Here is a 23,667-nt window from a genome sequence, read left to right on the forward strand (position 1 = left end):
TAAAATCTGTATGTTATTAAAGGTTTTAGATTTTTTAACTAAAAACTCACTCTATATGTTATTAAAGGTCTTAGATTTTTTAATAAGTGATAATTGATGTCCTTTCACACAAAATTACAAATGTAAAGTTAACGTACTTCTTCCTAACAGTAGAATTGATAATATGTGTAATTAGGAAAAATACGAAATTTTAACTTGAACTTAATTTTAAAGCTTTGATTCCTAAGAAGCTATCTATTTAACTAACACAGCCAATATTCATAAATATGTAAGTATAATCTCATACATATTTTTACGATGATATATACTTAGAACACATATATATGAAAACTACGGAAAAGGTTACTATTAGAGATTATCAAAAAAAGTTTAGTGTTTTTTACCAATTGAATGGTAAATGCTTCTTTTATTATTTGGAGAAGATCTAGTGATCTTATCTAAATCTGCTACAATTATCGGCATGACAGACTAGTGCCATTTAAATCAATAATTTCCAATCAACATCAAAAGTACGCGGTTGATGTCTCACCCTTCATGGCAATAAAATACCCGTCAAAGGTTTAATTTGCAAAAGAGCAACTTGCATTCTCTTAGTTCTCTTAAGCCATTTGGATTCATTTCCAAAGGCGAGCTTAAAAAAAGTCACTGTGTGGTTACTGGTCTTAGCAGTTAACTAAGAGCTGACCAAACTAAAATCCTTTCCCACGTATACTGTTTTCTCTAGAGGATTCAAATGTTCCTTCAGGTCTTTAAAGATGGATACTGCAAACCTTCCAGGACTTGCTGCTAACCTGCAGTTTGATCCTGCTACCTGTTATGTGAGAAAAGGCTCCTAAACCAGTTGAGTGTAATGGATGGGCCATTATGCTAACAGATTAAATGTTAGGAGAAAAACTTCAAGTCTGTTTTATAATAGCATTGTAATTACTTCCTGATAGTTCTTTCTAAAACGCATCCAGATACCTAATAACTATCTGCAAACCATACTCTTATGCTACGTAATTACTGCTTAAACAAAACAAAAACAAACATATTTATAAATTCACTGATCATTATGATTAGACTAATTAGACTGAAGTTTCATCCTGATTCTCTTTTTAGATTTGTTTAGATTTTCCACTTATAAAATAGATTTTATTCTGTTAAAAAAGTTATAATTAAACATATATAGCATCATTCTTCTGATATGTTCAAAATGCTTCACTAATATGCTAACAAAAATTCCAAGGACTGTGGGTAGCAGGACTATCATCCTTTATTTTGCTTAGAGTGTATGAATTCTAAACTTAAGCACATCAAATGCAAACATCCCTTTCAGATACCTATACAAGTATATAAGTATTATTAAATGTAATGGTAGGCTTATTAAATGCATTTTTTAAAAAGCAATTATATTCCAATGCAAAATAATTAGCAAAAGCATCTGAAACAGATTAGCTTTTATTTTTTATTTTTATTTTATTATTTTTTGAGATGGAGTCCGTTGCCCAGGGTAGAGTGCAGTGGCACAATCTTGGCTCACTGCAACCTCTGCCTCCTGGGTTCAAGCGATTCCTGTGCCTCAGCCTCCCGAGTAGCTGGGACTAGAGGCGTGAGCCACCGTGCCTGGGTAATTTTTTGTATTTTTGGTAGAGATGGGGTTTCACCATGTTAGCCAGGCTAGTCTCGAACTCCTGAACTCAAGTTATCTGCTCACCTTGGCCTCCCAAAGCATTGGGATTACAGGCGTGGGCCACCACACCCAGTCTATTTTTATTTTTTTGAGACAGAGTCTTGCTCTGTTGCCCAGGCTGGAGTGCAGTGGCACAATCTCCACTCATTGCAACATTCGCCTCCCGAGTTCAAGCAATTCTCCTGCCTCAGCCTCCTGAGCAGCTGGGACTATAGGCGGTGCTGTCATGCCTGACTAATTTTTCTGTTTTTAGTAGAGATGGGTTTCACCATGTTGGTCATGCTGGTCTCGAACTCCTGACCTCAGGTGATCTGCCTGCCTCAGCCTCCCAAAGTGCTGGGATTACAGGCCAGATTAGCTTTTTAAAATTCTATTTGTACATATCTGGATGAAAAGTGTATGGAGAAATGGAGTAATAAAGAAAAATAATAAAAAAAGAAATATTTTCTTGAAAAAATTACATTTTCTTCAAGTCTGTGCTTATATATTACATGATCAAGAAGTCTCCTTTGAATTACATACTGGGTGGACTGCTGAAGCTACCAAACTCCTGAGTTGTACTTTAAAAAATCATTTAAAGCACATGTGGAAAAAAATGAAAAACACAAATATCACACCTAAAACTTACATTAGTAAAATTCAACCTTTGAAAATCTTCATAGAACAAAAGCAACAGGAAGAAAAGAAACATAAAATACAGACCCAGAGCAATGAAATCTGTCTCCCATAGACATAATTTCAGGGAGCAAATGAAACAGGTTAAAGGAGTTTCTAAAGGCACAAAGGTATGAATGAAGCATATAAACGACTTTCATGAAAAAAGACTTGAAAGGCAATAAGTAGTTTTACCAAGTATTCACTAAAATATGCAATGGTAGTCCTGCCAAAAATTTAGAAAAATTAAAAGGTTTATGGTATCTGTGTTTGTGAGTTGTCCTTTACGGGAAATTACAGCTTATATCTTTCCTGAGGATAACTTAAGTGGAGTCTGTACGTAAGGGTCCACCCAATAAGAATATCGAGAGTTGTTTTCAGTGTCTTAGAAACAGCTTTCCAGGCTAGCAGCCTAAAGCTATACTCATTTTGGAAGGGAATGTTTTGTAGTGTTGTGATTCAAGGCAGAACTGAAAGCTGAACTCTAATCAGAGTCCCAGGATATGGGAAAAGCTGGTGTGTGTAAGGATTTGGCATACACACATCATAACAACAAAGAAAGGTATCATAATGTACGATTCGAGAATAGCAAGGAAAGAACGATATAAGCTTAAGTACCCAAGTGGCAAAAGTAATCTTATCTGTAACTGACTTCAGACAAGGGAACACTAACTTCCTCTGCTCAATTCTGCTTTAAACAACTTCAGAGAAACATTTATTTTTCCTGTTTACAAACCTACTAAGAACCTCCTTATAGCAAAGTTTTCATGTTTAAGCTCATTTTTTATTAGGTGACACTCAGAGGATATGAAAAATAGCCTGTCACTATTCCCTTCATTTATTCATTCAATGAACATTTACTAAATACTACTACTTGGTGCTGGGGATACAAGGTCCTTGTACTTTGAAATAGTTCACAGTTGAATGAGAGGAAGAGATTTGTAATTAGATAGTTATATTGGGATGAATGCATGCTACGGTAGAGAATAACAGAAAAAGATATAGGAAAGAGAATTAACTTCACTGCAAGGAGCCATGAGGACAGTGTTTATAGAAGTGCTATTTCACTAGAAACTAATAAGGGAAGATGGGTATTTCAAGGCAACAACAGCAAATGCTTGACACAAGAATGAAAGAGTATGGTACATTTTAGATACAGTAAGCAACTTATAACTGGACTGTAGAATGAAAAAAATGAGAGGTAAGAAATGAGGCTGTAAAGGGAGGGGACAGGATTTGCAAGGACATGAGGCCATGCTGAGTAGTTGGGAAGTTTATTCTCTTAGGTAAGTGGGGTTACCAGATGGATTTTGAGGCTTCATATATTCAAATGATCACTTAAGCTATTTCCCAGTTATCTCTTCTTTACATTTTATAAGGCTTTATTTCTTACAAGTAGACCTTTGCTTTCAATCCTTTAACCCTTTTCTGAATCCCCTGTAAATTCTCACTTTCTCTCACCCAGAACTAAATACAAAAGTCTCACAAGTAGCTAACTGTACTGAGTACATGGACATTGTCCCATGCACTACATGCTTCTATTTAAGTACAACAGCAATTATTAAAATAGCTCTTCTCATTATTTTTGGTATTCATCAGAAGGACTTAAGTTTACTTGTACAGAAATAAAGTACAGAGGAATAAAATAAAGAAACTGCTAAAGTAAACCAGTGGTCCTTTAAGTAATAAATAAGAACTCCTATAACTCATTAGCCACCCCCCACCAAAACAAACTGTTAACCCAATTAAAAAGTGGGCTAAGAACTTGAATAGACATTTCTTCAAAGAAGACATACAAACGGACAACAGGTACAGGTACATGAAAAGATGTTCAATGTCACTAGTCATCAGGAAAGTGCAAATCAAGATCACAATGAGATGTCACTCCATGCTTGTTCAATGGCTATTATTTAAAAAACTAAAGTAGCAAGTGTTGGTGAGAATGTGGAGAAAGTGGAATCTTTGCACACTGTTGGTGGTAATATAAAATAGTGCAACTGTGATGGAAAAACAATATGAAGGTGCCTCAAAAAATTAAAAACAGAACTACCATATGATCCAGCAATCCCACTTCGGGGTACTTATCAGAAAAAGCTGAAATCAAGATCTTGAAGAGATTTTAGCACTCCTATGTTCACTGCAGCATTATTCACAATAGCCAAGATGTGAAAACCACCTAAATGTCTATTGACAGATGAATGGATAAAATGAATGTGGTACATATACAGTGGAATACCACTCAGCTTTAAAAAAGCAGAAAGTCCTGTCACATTCTACAACATAGATGAGCCTTGATGACATTATGCTAAGTGAAATAAGCCAGTTATAGAAAGACAAATACTGCATGATTCCACTTATATGAAGCATCTAAAATAGTCAGATTCATGGAATCAAAGAGCGAAATAGTGGTAGACAGGGACTGGAGGGAGGGAGAAATGGGCAGTTACTAATCTACAGGAATAAAGTTTCATTTAAGCACCATGAATAAGTAATGAAGACCTGCAATAAAACATTGTATCCACTCAAATTTTTTTAAAAAGAGTAGCTCTCATGTTAACTGTTCTTACCACAATAAAATGTTTAAAAAATTGAGTCTTCTAATCTATGAACATAATATGCCCTTCCATTTATTTACTCTTTTATATCTTTCAGAATGTTTTAGTTTTCTGCCTAAAGGTCTGCATATTTCTTGTTAGCTTTATTCTTGGCATACTACGTATTTTTAATGTTCTTGTAAATATTTTAAAACTTTTGCTTGTAATAAATAATTTAAAAAGATAAAGATGTAATTTACATCTAGTAATATGCACCCATTTTAAATTTGATGTTTTAACAAATGTATATACCTGTGTAATCAGACACAATAAAGCTATAAATCTTTTCTATCCCTCTAGAAAGTTTGCTCATGATATCCCACCTACCCTGGCATCAGGCAACCACCAATTGGCTTTCTGTCATGCTACGTTAGTTTTGCCTGTTGTAGAATTTCATGTGAATGTAATTATACATGTCCTCTTTTGTGTTCGCAGCATAATATCTCCAAGATTCATTTACATTATTGTGCATCTCAGTGTCCTGTTCCTTTGTATTGCTGGGTAATATTATATTGCATGGCTATATCAGGATGTGTTTATTCATTTGTCTGGTGATGGACATTTAAATTTTGTCCTGTTTCTGGGTACTACAAACAAAACTGCCATGAAATTTTGTGTAAAAGTCTTCGAATAACCATGTGTTTTTAGTTTTTTTGGTTATATACCTTAAAATGGAATTGCTGGGGTCGTGTTAGTGTATGTTTAGCTTCATAAGCAATGGCCTGTTTTTCAAGATGGTTGTACCATTTTACATTCCTACTGGCAAAATGTGAGAGTTCTAGTTGCTCCAGATTCCTTCCACACTTGTTACTGTCAGTCTTTTAAATTCTAGTCATTCTCATAGTGGTATCTCACTGAGGCTTCGAGTTTCATTTGCTTGATAACTAATGATACTAAAGATATTTCTTATGTGCTTGTTGGCCATTTGTGTATCTTATTGAAATATAATTTATTTTCACATTTTGGGAGGCCGAGGCGGGCGGATCACGAGGTCAGGAGATCAAGACCATCCTGGCTATCACGGTGAAACCCTGTCTCTACTAAAAATACAAAAACATTAGCCAGGCATGGTGGTGGGTGCCTGTAATCCCAGCTACTTGGGAAGCTGAGGCAGGAGAATGGTGTGAACCCGGGAGGCAAAGCTTGCAGTGAGCCGAGATCGCACCACTGCGCTCCAGCCTGGGCGACATGGCGAGACTCCATCTCCAAAAAAAAAAAAAAAAAAGCGTTTATTTTCAAATATTAATTTTATGTCCAGTAATCTTGTAATTTTGGGGGAATTTTCTATGTACAAATCATACTTCTGGTGAATAATGGTAATTTTATTGGTCTCTTTTCATATGTTATACCTTTTTATTTCTTTTCCTTGTCTTAGGTTCCCCATTATGATATTGAACAGAAGTGATAGTGGACTTTCCTGTCTTTTAATCTGTCACAAATGGAAAGCTTTCAATATGTCACAATTAAGTATGTTTGCTATAGGCTTTTTATATGTACATTTTAGCAGATTAATAAAGTAATGAAGTTCCTTTCTATCCCTAGAGGCTAAGAAATGTGATTCTTTTCTCTCTGTGGATCATGAATGGATGTTGATATTTTTCCAACCTTTTTCTATATCTGCTTGATTTTTCTTTATTCTGTTAATGTTGTCAATTACATTGCTTGAGTTTTGAAAAATTAAACAATCTTGCATTCCTAGAATAAATCCAAATTGACCATGGTATGTTAACTTTTAAAAATAACTTCTGGGTTGAATTTGTTAATATTTTCTATAGGATTTTTACATCTATGTTCATAACTGAAATTTGCCACTAATTTTCCTTTCTTACAATAAACTTAAAGTGATTTTGTTTTTAAGAAAAGCTAGATCATAAGAATGCCACATATTTATGCCTTATTCCATTGGGACACTTGTTCTTGGAAGTCAGCCACCATGCTACGAGGAAGCCCACACTAGAGAAGTAGAGAGACCATATGGAGAGGCCACATGTAGGTGTTCCAACTGACAGTCTGGCAGAGGTCTTATTAGCTGAAAGCCAGCCCCAGACGTCATGGAACATAAACAAGCCACTACCACTGTGTCCTATCTGAATTCTTAACTCACAGAATCTATTAACCTAATAAGATGGTTGTTTTTTGCCAGTAAGTTTTGTGGTGGTTTTTTTTTTTTTTTTTTCTGTAAGTAGAGACGGGGTGTCACTGTTGCCTAGGCTGGTCTCAGACTCCTGGGCTCAAGTGATCCTCCCACCTCAGCCTCTCAAAGTGTTGGGTACAGGCATAAGTCACCATGCCTAGCCCTGCAGTGGTTTTTAATGCAGGAATAGATAACTTGAAAGAGGAAGGGTGGGAAAATATCTTGGGACTATTCAAAGCATAGTCTCATAAGCAATAGGGTACTTCTTTGGGTAAATGTGAAACACATGCAACAAGGTGACCAACCTGGCATGTAGCTACCTAGCTATATGGCACAGAGCTGCTCTTTCTGGGAAAAACAACTACTAACACATGATGGTGCTGTGGTGAGACTGTCACAGTTTTCTCATTCATGAAGATGTTTGTGTCCTCCTAAATTTTAAGGGCTCCTGTTATTATACATTCATTATTATCTGTGAAGCACTACACAAAAATATATATAAAAATGTGGTTTAGTACAAGGATGGCAGTATATGATAGGAAAGTGGACTGACTCTGGAATCTAATAAGGCTCAGGTTCAAATCCTGGATTCACCATTTATTGACTCTGTGACCTTGTACAAGTTACCTTGCCTATTGGCCTCAGTCTCCATGGAGTTAAGTAAAACAAAATTATCGATCCTGAAATACTTAGTAGGTATTCAATAAATAATAGACATCAGTATTATATTCAAACATTTCCAACAAAATTAACTTCCATTGACAAAATACAATCTTAGAGTACAACTACAGTTATAAAATATAAATTAACAAAAAACAGATTATTCATGTATATGTGGAAATTATATTCCCAGATCTTACTTTTCCTCATCACTAACACTGCTCTGTAGGAATAATGATCAAATGGTCCTACAAGTATGAATTTATCTTTATCAGTTCAGTAAGTGCACCAAGTATTCACAATGTACAGTCCGTAGAAAAATAACATAGCAGAAATACAACCAAATTACTTCCCTCCTCCCCATGATTACAATGAACAACTTATGGTCTTTTTTAACCAATGCTCCTCACATCACTTAGCTGCCTGTTGCAGAATGGGGTGGCTGTGTTGGTATTGTGCTTATTCCCCGCCTTTAAGGCTGCATCTCTTCTTGCTTGCTCAAGCAGAACTCTTGCTCTTTCCTTAAGTTCTTCTTGTCTAGATAACAATCGATGCTTAAAAGCAAAGATACAGAATTAGAAGCCAAAAAACAAAACGGGTAATCTACATTTGTAAACTAATGAAAGGTTAGACAATCTGCTGAAATAATAGAGATTATGAATAAGATTGTAGCTTCATGAGATTACCTATAGAGAATATTAATGTTGACTAGAAACTGTGGAACAAATATATAAATCTTGACATGAGGGAAATACATCTTTACTGTCTAAAACTGGATTAAATTTAATTATAATTTTATTAGAACATATTCTCATTAGGTATGAGGCTAATATATATTCTATATATTCTCAGTATTTGCTCATAAACACAGTATAATCTGACAAAGACATTTTTTAAAGTTGAGAGTTTTATTTTCAGTCTTATAGAATTGATAACAACATGTCTTCCAAATTTGAATGTTGATAAATATTAAATATCTGCGGCGATAATCCTTTAAATCCTTGAGAATGTTTATAGAAAATTCAAAGCTATTATATTTCATTAAAAAAAAGTAAAACTAGTCTTCTCCATTGCTCACTATCCTTATAACAAAACAATTGAAAATATTAGAATTGAAAAAGTATTCTCCTGGATTAATCTGTAATTTTACAATATAATTTTGGAGAACAACAGATACTGTCCATCAACAGAGATCAGTTCTTAAACCAAAAGCACAAATATTCATACTCCGTATAGTCCAAATTCCTTTTTTTTCTACTAAGTAACCAACTTCTGGCTTTAGATGTCTATTACTATTATCAGATACTTAATTTCTTTTACTTCCCTTTCATTGCATAGTTTTGGTTCAATCATAAGTATCACTGTCAAGGAAAAGAAAATAAGTGTAGCTATTACTTTATTTCATATTATGTGAAACCATCTTTTTTAAGATTAGTTCAGCATTTTTGGGTTTCTTTGTGGTCTTTATATTTTACTACAACTATTTTTTTAAAGCCTTTTTTTCTATAAACTTAAAGAAGAAAAGATTTTTCTTAAAGTGTACAATTCAGTGGTTTTTAGTATTTCATAAGGTTATGAACTATCACCACTACCTAATTCCAGGACATTTTCATCACCCAAGATTTTTAAGAGGATTAAACACAAATTCTTAACTTAATAGATACAAATAAAATGCATAAGCGATAATGATAAGTCTAAGTTCATGTCGAATAGGACACAATAGAATTTAGTTACAATATCAACAGTGTCTCAAAAACAGACAAAATTAATTAAATGAACACTGAATTTTCAGTCAAGACATCAGGCTGTTAATCCCTCTCCCACTAATAATAAGCAATGTAACATTGAGCAGGTCAGTTAAAAACTTACTGCATTCCATTACATGATGTGGAGTCAGACAGACCTGGGTTCAAATATCAGTTCCACCACTTAATTATGAGCAAGTTAATTTCTCTAAGCCTCAGTTTCCTCATTTATAAAATAAGGATAGAAATAGACCAACTCTCAGAAGGACAGGGCAAAGATTAAATAATAGCATAATGTACTGAGCACTGGCACATGGCAAGCACTGAATAAACATTAACTACTTGTTTTAATCCCTTGATTTCCTAATCTTTGAAATGAGGGATCATCTTTAAGATCTCACTAGCTCTAAATTCTGTGATTTTATAGTCTTTTGGTAATTCCAACCAGCTACATGGACAGTGAAAAGATGTTTTGGTCTTAAGACCAAAATCAAATCACCAAAAGATTATAAAATCACCAATTGTGTTTAACAGCACATAAACACAGTTTTTTTTTAATTTTCCTGGCTAGAAATGCAATTCACTACAGAGATTTCAGAAAATAAATACAAGTTAAAAAGAAAAAAATAAACATTAGTAGTAGTCCTGGTACCCAGAGATAATAACTGTAGAATCATGCTTTTTTTTCCCACTTATTCTATTTTGAGCATTTTCTCATGGTCTTAAATGTTTTTTAAACATAATTTTTTTATTATTTTATTTTATTATTTTACTTTTTTGAGACAGGGTCTCACTCTGTCACCGAGGCTGGAGTCCAATGGCATGATCACAGCTCACTGCAGCCTTGACCTCTCAGGCCCAAGCGATCCTCTTACCTCAGCCTCCCAAAGTACTGGGATTACAGGTGAGCCACCATGCCCAGCCTAAAACTTGATTTTTAATTGGCTACCTAACATTATATTGTATAGATGCATCATACGTTAGTTAACTTGTCTTATTTTGCTGAACATTTAGGTTGCACACAATTTTTTACTATCATAAATAATGCTTTTATGAATATCTTTAGAAGTAAATTTTTATTATACCTTTTTTTTTTTTTTTTTTTTTTTTGAGACGGACTTTCGCTCTTGTTGCCCAGGCCAGAGTACAATGGCGCCAGCTCGGCTCACCGCAACCTCCGCCTCCCGGGTTCAAGCAATTCTCCTGCCTCAGCCTCCCGAGTAGCTGGGATTACAGGCATGTGCCACCACCCTGGCTAATTTCATATTTTTAGTAGAGACGGGGTTTCTCCATGTTGGTCAGGCTGGTCTCAAACTCCCGACCTCAGGTGATCCACCCGCCTTGGCCTCCCAAAGTGCTGGGATTACAGGAGTGAGCCATGGTACCTGGCCATATTATACAATTCTAATTATTTCCTTAGGAAAAATTCCTGAAAGTAGGATGTAATGAGATAAAGATTTTTAAGGAATTTGATTCACATTGTTAAATTGCCCTTCAGTAATGTTGACCACATTATATTTGGGCTACGATTATTTTTTAATGCTATTATGGTAAATAAAGATGTTATAAGCATCAAGTGGAGAAGCACAGACTTTGAAGACAAGGTTGCTTTTGAATTCAAACTTTAACATTTATCATGTAATCTTAAGTAACTCTGCAAACCTCAGATTTCCCACATATAATATAGAATTTGACTACTTACCTTATGGGTTGTAAAGTTTAAGAGATAGGTGTAAGATATATAACTGTCATCACATGTATTAGGCACCCAAATGGACAACATTATGACTTTGTTAAGTATATAAAGCCATATTAAAGTTACTAAATTTCCTCTAATCCAATGGTCTTACTTGTAAGAGTTACTATTATTTTATGAACTACTAAGAAAGAACAAACGCTGTCAATTAAACTCTAATACACTATCTATTATAAATAATATATTGATTTCGGAGAATTTAAAATGTAAAAAGATGTGTATCTGAGAATTGAAATACTGTGTACAAAAGAGAAACAGATTTTTAATTGTCCAAAATTCAGCTGCTATATACAATTTTAAAAGCCTACCAAATGTCAGCACCTACATTACAGTGTTTATTGTTAGACATTACTTTTGCCAATCCAGTGTCAATAAAAACCTTTAAACTTACCCCAAGCAAAATTCTGAATAAGCCAATGGCCAAAGAGAAAACATACATGGAGCTATGAATAGACATTGCTTCTATCATCCAGTACACTTTAATCATCTGAATAGAATCACAGAATGATAGTTTCACAGCTAAAGGGGTTCTTAAAGATTGCTTCATTTAACATACATGGAAAATAAGATCGAGAGAGGCTAAATGGCTAGTTAACATGTCACACTACTAATTTATTGGGAGAGTCAAAATGAGATTCCAGGCTTACTGATTGCCAGTCCAGGGTATTTTAAAATTTTAAACATCAATCAATTCCTAGTTTTAACTAAACATATTTGCCTTAAAAATCTGGTTTTCAAGAAAAATCTGGCCAGGCGCGGTGGCTCACACCTGTAATTCCAGTACTTTGGGAGACTGAGGCAGGAGGATCACCTGAGGTCAGGAGTTCGAGACCAGCCTGGCCAATGTGGTGAAACCCCATCTCTACTAAAAATACAAAAATTAACTGGGCATGGTGGTACACACCTGTAGTCTCAGCTACTCGGGAGGCTGAGGCAGGAGAATCACTTGAACCCGGGAGGAGAAGGTTGCAGTGAGGTGAGATCACGCCACTGCACTCTAGCCTGGGTGACAGGGCAAGACTCCATCCCCCCCCAAAAAAAAACAAAAGAAAAATTTGTATTGAATATGACAATTTAGGGTCATGAAGTTCTTGAAATTGTCAATCACTAGATGTTTATTGATTATCTACTATGTGTGGACATATGCTGTCCTGAAAGCTTTCAGAGAGATTTAGCTACTTAGGACTTTTGATTTGAGGATTATGATTAGGAGAACAGGGGCTTGCTTTGGCAGCTATTATATTTCTTTAATTCTAAGATATAAATTCTTTCTTGACACCTCTGAAAACTTATAAATGGCAGAATCTTACACTCTCTGTCATCCAGGTGGCAGTTAAGACATGGTTGTCTACCTATACGTATATTGTTTGATATTTCAGTTGGCATGATGGCAATTCCTTGATGTTTCAGTCAACACCACTTGAGGACTATTTGAGAAAGAAACATAACTCCAGATTACTGTCTAAAAATCTTCTGTTGAAACCTTCTGGTAAAGCCAAGAAAGTGCCATTATCAATGAGTATACTGACTTGGAAGAAAATCCCAGAGACAGTTGTGGAGAAATGCTATAAATTCAGAGGTTCGGGCCAGGCGCGGTGGCTCACACCTGTAATCTAAGCACTTTGGGAGGCCAAGGCAGGTGGATCACCTGAGGTCAGGAGTTTGAGACCAGCCTGACCAACATGGAGAAACACCGTCTCTACTAAAAATACAAAATTAGCCGGGTGTGGTGGCACATGCCCGTGATCCCAGCTTCTCGGGAGGCTGAGGCAGAAGAATTGCTTGAACCTGGGAGGCAGAGGTTGCGGTAAGCCAAGATGGCACCATTGCACTCCAGCCTGGGCAACAAGAGTGAAACTCTGTTTCAAAAAAAAAGAAAAAACAATTCAGAGGTTTCCCAATTTTTTGGTCTCGAAATCCCCATATATGCTTAAAAATTATTGAGGATCCCAAAAAACTCTTGCTTATACAGATTGTATCTATTGATATTTGTCATTTTGATATTAAAACTGATATATTTTTAAAATATTTTTTTCATTTAGAAGTAGCCACAATGAACTCATTAGATGTTAACACATTTTAATAGAAAATAATTACTTTAAAAACAAAAATTGAGAAGGGTGGCAGTATTTTACATATTTTGTAAATCTCAATATAAAAGAAAGCAGCTGAATTCCTATATCTACTTTCGTATTCAATCTGTTGAGATATCACAAATCATGTAACTTCCAGAAAATGCCATCATACTCTTGTGAGAGAATGAGAGTGATAAAGGCAAACAATGCCCTAGTATTATTATGAAAATAGCTTTAACTTTGGGGGCTCTCTGAAAGGGACTTGGAGAACTTCAGAGGCCCCCAAATCTGGCTTTGAGAACCATTTACTGTAACAATGCTTTTGATGGCACAGAGGATAACTGTGCAGAAAAAAAAAAAAAGGAATACCAACAACTCTAAATCAAAAAGTGATTCAGAAGAGCTGGATTCTAAATGTGAAAAACTTTTAGGAATACCTTAATCAATTTATTTTGCCTAAAATTTCCTCCTTATATATACACAAGAGTGTTATCTGATCAAATAATCTATGCCCAAATAAGTCTAAAAGAGCTCTTTCAATAGCTATAAAAATTCTGAGTGATAGGAAAACCAGGTATCATAACTTTATTGACAATGTTGTTCTTTTTTGTTGTGGTACATAAAATATTAGTATATCTTATAACTGATGGTACCAGAGATACAAGTAAAAACAGTAAATTATTAATATCATCAGTAAGAGAAAGGTTAAAACTGTACAGTATTCCCTTCATGAGGAGAAATTTGGATGCTGCAGGGATTTTTAACCACAAGTAATGATGGGACTAAATAAACCAATTAAAATACCTAAGGAAAATGTTTTAAACGGGAAATATTTAATTTGGCATTATACATTTTTAGAATGATGTTCTTATTAAATGGAATATTGAAACATCTTTGATTTATTTTATAGTAGAATATTGTTTTTATAAGTAATATTTTTATTTGAAAAGTTGACATTCTTTATCCTTCAATTTTTTTCTCATAGCCTTATTACACAATATCCTTCAGTGTTGAAATTGGGATTTTTAGGCTTAAAATATTATATCATAAACCTTAAATATACAGCAGGTATATTTCAGGTTTTTCTTTTCTTGAGACAGGGACTCGCTATGTTACCCAGGCTGGTTTCAAACTCCTAGGCCAAAGCAATCCTCTTTCCTCAGCCTCCCAAATAGTGGGGACTTAGGCACACATTACTACATGCCTCAGGAGTTTTTATAATAGAAATTACACTTCACCTTTAATCATTTGTAGCATCTATGAATGCAAAAAGAAACAAAAACAGAGAATAACTAATTACTAAATATAGTATTCAGCATTCTAACTCACTTACCTGGACTATTTTTGATGAATGATCTGCATGATTTAAAGTGGTTCTATCAGCATCTGGATCAGACTCCGTCTGCCTCAGGGAAGCATGTTTTTTCTTAGCAAGGTCTAGATCTCTACTATATGAGTATCCAAGTTTAGAAGTAGGAGATAAACTTGTTTTTTTGATAGGAGATTCTGGATCTGATCTGCATTCTATGGATCTGGAATTCTCTAATTTTTCTTTCTCCAAGTTACTACCGATGTCTAGAGTTTGAAGCTTTTGTTCATCTGTCTCCTCACAAATAAAGGGTGGAGACATATCCTTCTTCTTATCACTAACATATAAGTCACTCAATTCTAAAGTCTCAGCTTTCAATAGTCTCTTTTTGCCTAACAAAACCTGTGCTTGGGTTGAATCTGTATTGGAACATATTCCAGGGTCATCAGATCCTGAAGTCCTTCCAGAGCTCTGCTGAGACTTCTGGGGTTCTGTGTCACTTTTAGTCCTGCGACAGTAAGGGGAGGCTGTGCTTGGACTAAGGTGATCATCAGGAGTTTGGTGCTCACTTTCTGACTCTCCAACCCCACTATCATTTACAAATACAGAGTCATCCTGTGATAAGAAGTCTACTGCTCCACTGATAGGCTGTTGTAGTTCAGGCTCCCGCTTCAGATCACTAAGCTCTGCATAGAATTTTTCTTGATCAACAGAACTGTTTGTATCTGTTTCATAGTTTCCAACTTTATATGTGCTTTTACTGCTGTTTTCCTCTATCTGAACGACATTTAGTTCTTGGCCACTGAAATGTGCCCTTATTTGATAGAGATAAGTCATAACAGTCAGTTTATCAGGAATTGCTAATAATACCATATCAGAAGGTTCCAATAATCGGGAAATTCCTATGCTGGCAAATCCATCGTATGCCTTCAAAGGAAGGAAAAACAAAAGATATATTGAACAGTTCACAGAATTCACACATTTTAAAAAGAGCATATTTTTAATTTTTGTTGTTTGGGTACATGTTATCGACATTATGTCACATGAAAAGAACAAATTTCCAAAAGTCAGACATGTGTAAAAGTGGGGGGAGAGGCAAGAGAAAAAAGTGTAATAAATAAGAATTAAAATATTTTTTCCAATAAATGAAACAAGCAAAAATGAGAGTTAAATTTTTTAAAACTCTGAGAATGGACTTTTAAGATAAGGAACTAAAGTATAAAGAAACATTAGACTAATCCATATTGAGCTTTATCATTTCTATCAACCTCTCTTTTCCACAGTCATGTAATTGCAGTGATTTGTGAAGAAAAGCACAGCTAGATAAGTCAAAAGAACTACTAGATTACCTGATATAAAATACAAATAAATGCAATTTAAGCCTAGAAACAGAAACATTTTTAAATGCTCAATTAAGACTGATTTTCATAATGAAAAGAGTGACTTCATTTAATTCATTCATTTTGGAAAGAATGAAATGTTTTGAGTACTACAACCTAGTTGAGAATGTGAGGCTGCATTGTATTATTTTTGTTAGCCTTTAAATGACTGTGGCACATCAGGTTTTTCTAGTTTTGAATAATCCAAGCTGTTTCTCAATTTACAATTAATTATTACTATCCTGAACTAACCCTTGAAAACAGCATTGTGTTGCTAGGAAGCATTAAAAGTATGGCTAAAGGTTTAGATATACTCTCAGAGAAAGTAAGAACCGTCTAGATATATTCTTGCTCTGGGATGTAAAATGTTTACTCTTTTTAGCAACCTAGATTAAGGATTATAATTCAAAGTTTTTCTTAAAAGACATGTTAGGAAATTATGTAACAATTGAGAATGAATCAGTCTTCTGTACTTACTTGTTAAAGTACATTGCTATATTTGAATTTAATCTTTGTCTCATATTCTTGTAGTTTAACAAACATTATGGAACAAGTAAGAAAGAAAATGAAAAATAAATTGTGATATTAAAACCTCTTCAATTTTCACAGCACTAGGCTTCATAATATAGGTACCTCAAAATATTTACTAGAGAGAATGACTCAGTTGGTGTGCATGTATAGGCTTGGTTTGTTATTTTACATGTTTTAGGAAAATTGAAGTCATTTTCCTTTTCATGTGTCTTGACAACTTGACTGACAGGCATCAATTGCAGGCCATCAGGGAAAGCACCACAGGCAGTATTCTAAACATTCCCAAATTATCTAAAAACACTGACATATTGGTTAAGATCAGATGTCACAGGAAAATGCCTTTTTTTATTCAGCACTTTTTACAGACCCAGGAAAATGATTAGCTTCCTTGTGGGGAAACTCCTGCTGGTGTTTTGCTTCATATAGCAATTCATTTTATATACACTAATTACACTAAAAAAAATTTAAAAACAAACTAGGTTTCTTTTAAGCAAGGTTAAGGCTTTATAAAGGACTTTTCCCATAGGTTAACCTCTTCTGCCATGGTCAACTAACTACCTACTGTTTTTCACCTGTTTGTGTGAGGTGAAAAAAGAGGTCTTTCTAAGAAAATTATCTTATTCATTCGTAGATGTTATTAAATTGGTAAGGAGGAGTTACTGCCAGTTATGTTATGCATCTGTATGAAATTTAAGACACAGGCATTGTTTTCCTATGGTGCTTTAAGTCCATTCAAGGGCACATGGGTTATTGGGAGGAAATGTGTGAAGCTAGAAGTAATTTGCAGGTAGCAACTCAATGTAGCTATCAGGTAAGAAGTAGCAAATGATGAAAGGAAAGACTATGTAAAAACAATTATTTATTGAATAATACAATGAATAGAATCATCAAAGATAAAGCCTTTCAAAAGCCATGATTGTCTGTACTGGAAGATTTAATTGAAAAAAAATTTTAATGGGATAGTCTTCTGTATGGAGTAATATGTAAATCCAAAGTATGCTTACCATTATTAAGTTAATGAAAAGCTAATGTAAAGAAGTGTGACTTAAGCCTTACTGAGATTCCCTATATTCTTTACACATTTATAATGAGGTAAAATCAACAATATTTCTTTTTCAAAATTTTGAACAGTAAGTTGAAACATCCACTTTAAAAAATGGTTTATTTTATAATGCTCATGTCTGTATTTAAATTGGCTTACCACTTTGTTCAAATGTAAGAAAATGGAGGTAAAGCACTGCCACACCCAAAGGTATAATTTAATTGTAATTAATGAAAAAGAAGCATTTCACTTTAATAGACACAGGCTCTCCAAAATTATACAAGAATTAATTCATGAGAACAGTTTACTTTGTAACATGCCCATCCAAAGGGTAATTTCTATAAGAAAACTATACTGATTTTTAAAGATTATCTTTTTTTTGGTGGCATATTTCAATAGAGACTGCCAGGTTTTTATTGCTCTATGGCCAGCATTATGCATTTGTGAAAAAACAACCATTTTTTGTTTGTTTGTTTGTTTTTGGACACAGGGTCTTGCTCTGTCACCCAGGCTGGAAAGCAGTGGCATGATGCTAGCTCGCTGCAGCCTCGGGCTCCTAGGCTCCAGCGATTCTCCCACCTCATCCTCCCAAGTAGCTGGGACTACAGGTGCATGCCACCATGCTGAGCTAACATTTTCATTTTTTGTAGAGATGGGGTCTTGCTACATTCCCCAGGCTGAAGAAACAAAATCTTTTTGATAGCAATACACATTTTTGGTTTTAGAGAGCAATACAAGTGAAAAATTGTTTTGATTTAAAGACTTGTTAATTGAACTTCTATCAAGGTCCCAAGACTTTGTATCACTAGTAATTTTAATTATTTAATTTAAAGTATGTTAAAAACTTTAGACTAGAGGTTATTAACCACTTTGTCTCATGAACCCTTTTGGCAATGGGTCCCTTCTCAGAATAATGTTTTACATGGATAAAATACATAGAATTACAAAAGAAATCAATTATACTGAAAAATACACCTATGAAAGTATTACTTAAAATGAATTTGGGAAGTAGTAATATATGTGCTTTTTATGACTGCACTAATTATTTTGAAGAAGTTATAAGTTTAAAAGGTATTTGCAGATATCTGCAGCAACAACTATAGCATGACATGAAAATATCGAAAATATCTGTGATTTCTAAAGGTGACAAAGTCTCAGGCATGGTTAGCACTATGGTGGTTTATTGCCTAAATTCATAATTGAAGGAAATGCTAAATTTCAGATGAGGAATTATGAAAGTAAAATGTATTTTTTCCCTCAACCATGTTCAAGGACACCCTGATTTCTACCCACAGTTCACAGGTTAAGAACTCCTGTTCTAAGACAATAATAAATTTCATTAATTTTTCAGTTGAAGAATTCAATTCAGTAGAAAAAAGCATTCAGTGCCTACTGTGTGCTGAGTTAGGTGCTTCCCTCTTTGCACACAGAACGCACATACTGTGTGCTGGGGTAAACAGATAAGTCAGCCTGTGGCCACAGTGAGCTGGCCCAGGGCTCCAGCAACTCAGCCTTACACAGATGCCCTGAAAGCTGAAAGGATCGATATCCCCTTGCCCCATACCAGTTGGGAAGTTCTGATCTCAATATATTGATTAATTATGTGGGAAAATATAGTCATGTGTTGCTTAACAATGGGGATATGTGCTGAGAAATGCATTGTCAGGAGATTTTGTTGTTGTGCAAACATCACAGTGGGTACTTACACAAACCTAGATGGTACAGCCTACTACATACCTAGGCTATACCTAAGCTACAAAGCTGCACAGCATATTCCTATACTGAATAGTGTAGGTAATTGTAACACAATGGTATTTGTGTATCTAAATATAGAAAAGGTACAGTAAAAATAAGGTATTATAATCTTACGGTACATCACCATCTATGTGGTCTGTTTTTGACCAAAATGTTGTTATGCAGCGCAATAACTGTATACGGTTTACCAGAAAATGAAAAGAACCAAGGTTTATATCTTTTTGCCTCTCAGAACCTAAGTATTCTCTCTTGCTTACCCATTAGGCTCTCGTTCTCATCCCCAACAAACATATTTTCTAAACTTACATAACAGCTATGGCACAACAGTTTTGGGTGCATTTTTAAAAAGCTAAATCTTAGAAAAAAAGCACTATGCTTTAACAAATATTCAACAGTTAAAAAGATAATATGCATATTATAATATGATGCCAACCTGGCACTTGTGGTCTTTAAAAGTCCATGATAAACCAGAGTAAACCATGTATCCTAATGAACCGCAGTAAGCAGACAACCCTCTGTGAGTTGTAGTTATGACCTCATAAAACTGCCTCACTTTCTCCAAATTAATAAAGACCTGCAGAGAAGCCAAAATTGAAACTATGTATTTTTCTTGCTCATCAATTCTTACCTTTTTGTTGTTCTCTTTAATATCTTGAGGATTCAGAGACTTGTAGTCACTGAGGGAGAAAATAGCACAGTGGGTACATATAGTATTTGATAAAAACAGCTGTTTTTAAAACAAACTGAATCTAAAAATTTGACATTCAATAATACTAAAGAGTAACCAGCAATTTCACAGCAATTCAATCAACAAAACTAATAGTGTGGAAAATTAAATAAATAAATAAATAAATAAATAAAAACAGTGATTACACGTTTCGCTGCCTGAAGCTTTCCATCTAAAAGAGAGGTTAAGGCAGGGGACCAAAGACTAGCCTTGACAACCAAATTTAGTATGAGGTAATCCCTTGTTGTCAATGTAAAGAATTACAGGCTTATTTGTCTCATCTCATTTTAACACTAACACAATTTTCATAATAATTTGAAGTCAGTTCTTTGAGATTAAGGAGAAAAACCATTTTCTTTTCTTTCTTTTTTTGTTTTTTTGAGATGGAGTTTCGCTCTTGTTGCCCAGGCTGGAGTGACAATGGCACAATCTTGGCTCATCGCAACCTCTGCCTCCTGGGTTCAAGCGATTCTCCTGCCTTAGCCTCCCAAGTAGCTGGGATTTCAGGCATGCGCCACCACGCCTGGCTAATTTTGTATTTTTAGTAGAGATGGTGTTTCTCCATGTTGGTCAGGCTGGTCTCAAACTCCTGACCTCAGGTGATCCGCCCGCCTTGGCCTCCCAAAGTGCTGAGATTACAGGCGTGAGCCGCCACGCCCAGCCACCACTTTTAAAAAGAGAAAAGATTGTTTTTAGGTATGAAAAAGGAAAAGCTTTCTGACATATATCTCTCAAAAGCAAGAGGTGGGGTAATAAAACAAATATAAATTATTTCAGGATGTGCTAAGAAATTATTTTATGTTCTTTTCAAAAATGTCTATCACTTACAAAATACAGGGAATGGAAAATGTTTCTACTTACATTAAATCTGGTCTAAAGTGGTGTAATATTGCACAAAAAGATAAACCATTTCTCCATGATGTAGTAAAATTGGTGATTTTTACTCCTCGGTAGTTCTTTGTAACTTCTTTACACCATACAAGCAAAGACTGACTAGCATTTGGCTTTCGCCCCAAAACAGGACTTGGTATAGGGCTTGGCTAGAAAAAAATGAAAAGGGGAAAACATTAAAAGAATTTAATGGAAGATGAAAATTAACATTAATTGACCTAATCAGATCATTTGAACCCTTTGATGTCAGTTTAGATCCTTCACAACTGTCAATTCATGACAACTGTAACCTCCAAGAGGGAGACATAAATCTTAAATTATCTTCAGTTTTAGCCCTTGGCATTTGCCTGACAAGGATGCAGATATGCAAGATTTTAAACTTATACATAAGAACAGGCCAAGAGCTTTACTGATGGAAACATCACGTTAAAGTTTTGAAATACTTAAGGCTAAATACCTATGTAATTCTCACACCCTCAAAATTTCCCCCAAATGCAATCATGTACAAATACGGTTCCTTTTTGACTAGGTTAAAAATAATGTATTTCGAGGTCCAAATGTAACACAAATTTTTAACAGTGGAAAGATTAAAATTATCATTAGTTTTAAAAATACAGTAATCATATATGCATTTTAAGTAAATAGAACAATGATAACCATATTCAAACATGCTTCTTATATAAATTTAATGATGGCAAAACAGTTTTAGAGTTATTAGCAACAGTCAGGTGTTGGTAGCAACAGCACACAACAGTATGTATTTTGGATATGCTCAAAATACTTTCTAATTATCACTGAGAGCTACTTTTGAATACCAGGTGAGTTAGTAGTGTGTGTGTTTTAAATGGTAAGTATATACTTTTACCCTTGTTCATATACTTAAAACATCAATAATAATAACAAACCTAAGATTATATATTAACAATTTTATTCTAAAGTTTTATTATTATTAAAACCATATCATTTTCTTTTACTGAATAACAACTGCAATTTGTGATGGTAACTTTAGAGGCTAGTACAATTGAAAACTACAAAGAAAACTGCTAAATGTTTCCGGACTTTAAATCTTGCTACTAATTAAAAGTGCTAGCTATTATAAGAAACCTTACATATTAAATACAGGCCCTCTAAAGTAAAATGAAAAGAGAACAAGTATTTACTCCTAATATCATTTAAGTTTAAAAAGCAAAGCATTCTTACTACACTGCTTACCTAAGAAAGATCAATGATGCCCCCACTTGACAAAAGCATGTTAGTACCAAACAATTAAAATCATCAACCCCACATAATTATGATTTATGCATTCACTGCTTTTGTGAGAAGACTACTAAGAAACACCACTAAAATAACTTCTCATTTTTTATTAACAGTCAGATTAACAAAATATTATGTAAACAACCATAAATCTAGCAAAATACTGTTCTTTAAATGATCATCTCTACAAAGTCAATGCTGAAAAGCTCACAGGTCATAAAAATCAACGGTTTGGATCAATTCGACTTAATATAATGAAGTAGATAAAAAAGGAATCCCAATATACTAAATTTACTTTAGAAAAAATAATAGCTAACTAGCAATCTAGTGTAAAAATGAACTATTAAATATCTTTTCATGTAATGATCCACTATGACTTTCAAATCCCTCTAGGCATTTAACCTGGAAGTAAAGTGAAGAGTGGTTTATGGATGAGTTAGGGGATCACTGAACTAGGTAGGCATAAACATTTTTTTCTTAGACTTTCTATCATTTAAATAACTGTCTTTATTAAAATGTTTTTCTATATCAAATTATATTATTAAGGTATTGATTCAGTCCAAGCATGGGTAATACATACATGGGCCAGATAATCTGTAACTATCATTACATCGATTCAATTATCAGTAGCATGTCCATAGGTAATGTATAAATGACATTAGCACTATATTATGATCTAGATGGCTTTCTGTATGTAAGAACTAAAGAAAACATATTACATCATTATGATTATGACTGTATCTCTGTTTCTATGAAGGCTCAATATGAAAAGGCTAGAAGAACTAAACCAAAATTTAAATTGGTTCTAATATAAAAGCCTTGTATTAAGGGATGCTTACTGTACTTCCAACAAAAAGAAGTCACATGCAATTGAAGAAACTTTGCTGAAATTACAAGCCCTATAAATGGTCATGGTGGTTTACAAAGAAAGAAAATCACAGAGCCATTGTTAAATGAAATCATCTACTCCAGAACTGACCTTTTACCTAATATTTTACAGAAAGCCATAAAGGAATTAGCAATTAAATCATTTTGAAACCTTCAGTACATAATTGGATGAAACTGTTTGTTGTTACAGCTGGCTCTTGATTTTACAGATGTGGCAGGTTGCTTGACTTGTTTGTATCTCAGTTTCCTCATCTGTAAAGTGCAGATTATAACGGTACATATCTCATAGGGTTGTAGTAACAAGATCTGCCTCACTCTCCCATGTCCATTTCCTCTCTGATCTTAACTACTGCTCTCTCCCTTAAACACTTTGAACCATACTGACCTCTTAAAAAGAAAAAAACAACTGATAATCAATTTATTAAAATAGCTGACCTAAGCATCTGCAATGGTGACTTCAACCTCAACTCTTGGCTCAATACTGACCGAATAAATCTATTTAACAATCTCAGAAGGACTGTGCAAGTCAATAAACTGCTTGCGGATGCTCTTCTGGGAGTGATTCCATGTCTTAGAACCTTTACCACAGGTGTTTTTCTTG

The 23,667-nt window shown here is 34.4% G+C and overlaps 1 protein-coding gene across 48 annotated transcripts in view; it reads right to left on the reverse strand.

Annotated features, from left to right (window-relative positions):
- Positions 1-23,667, reverse strand: part of EHBP1 (EH domain binding protein 1) — a 364,085-nt gene that overhangs the window by 82,012 nt on the left and 258,406 nt on the right. For 34 of the 48 annotated variants that reach the window (XM_054678444.2, XM_016948616.4, XM_054678437.2 and 31 more), the window contains 4 exons: positions 20,895-21,073; positions 19,935-19,983; positions 14,624-15,526; positions 8,125-8,268 (listed from right to left, as the gene is read on the reverse strand). In XM_054678444.2, coding sequence (XP_054534419.1) covers positions 8,125-8,268; positions 14,624-15,526; positions 19,935-19,983; positions 20,895-21,073 — 1,275 coding nt within the window. The remainder of the gene's footprint in view (positions 1-8,124; positions 8,269-14,623; positions 15,527-19,934; positions 19,984-20,894; positions 21,074-23,667) is intronic. The other 14 variants (XM_063789818.1, XM_054678447.2, XM_063789821.1 and 11 more) reach the window with 1 other exon arrangement.

Source organism: Pan troglodytes, chromosome 12 (assembly GCF_028858775.2).
Source record: "Pan troglodytes isolate AG18354 chromosome 12, NHGRI_mPanTro3-v2.0_pri, whole genome shotgun sequence".
Classification (NCBI taxonomy): domain Eukaryota; kingdom Metazoa; phylum Chordata; class Mammalia; order Primates; family Hominidae; genus Pan; species Pan troglodytes.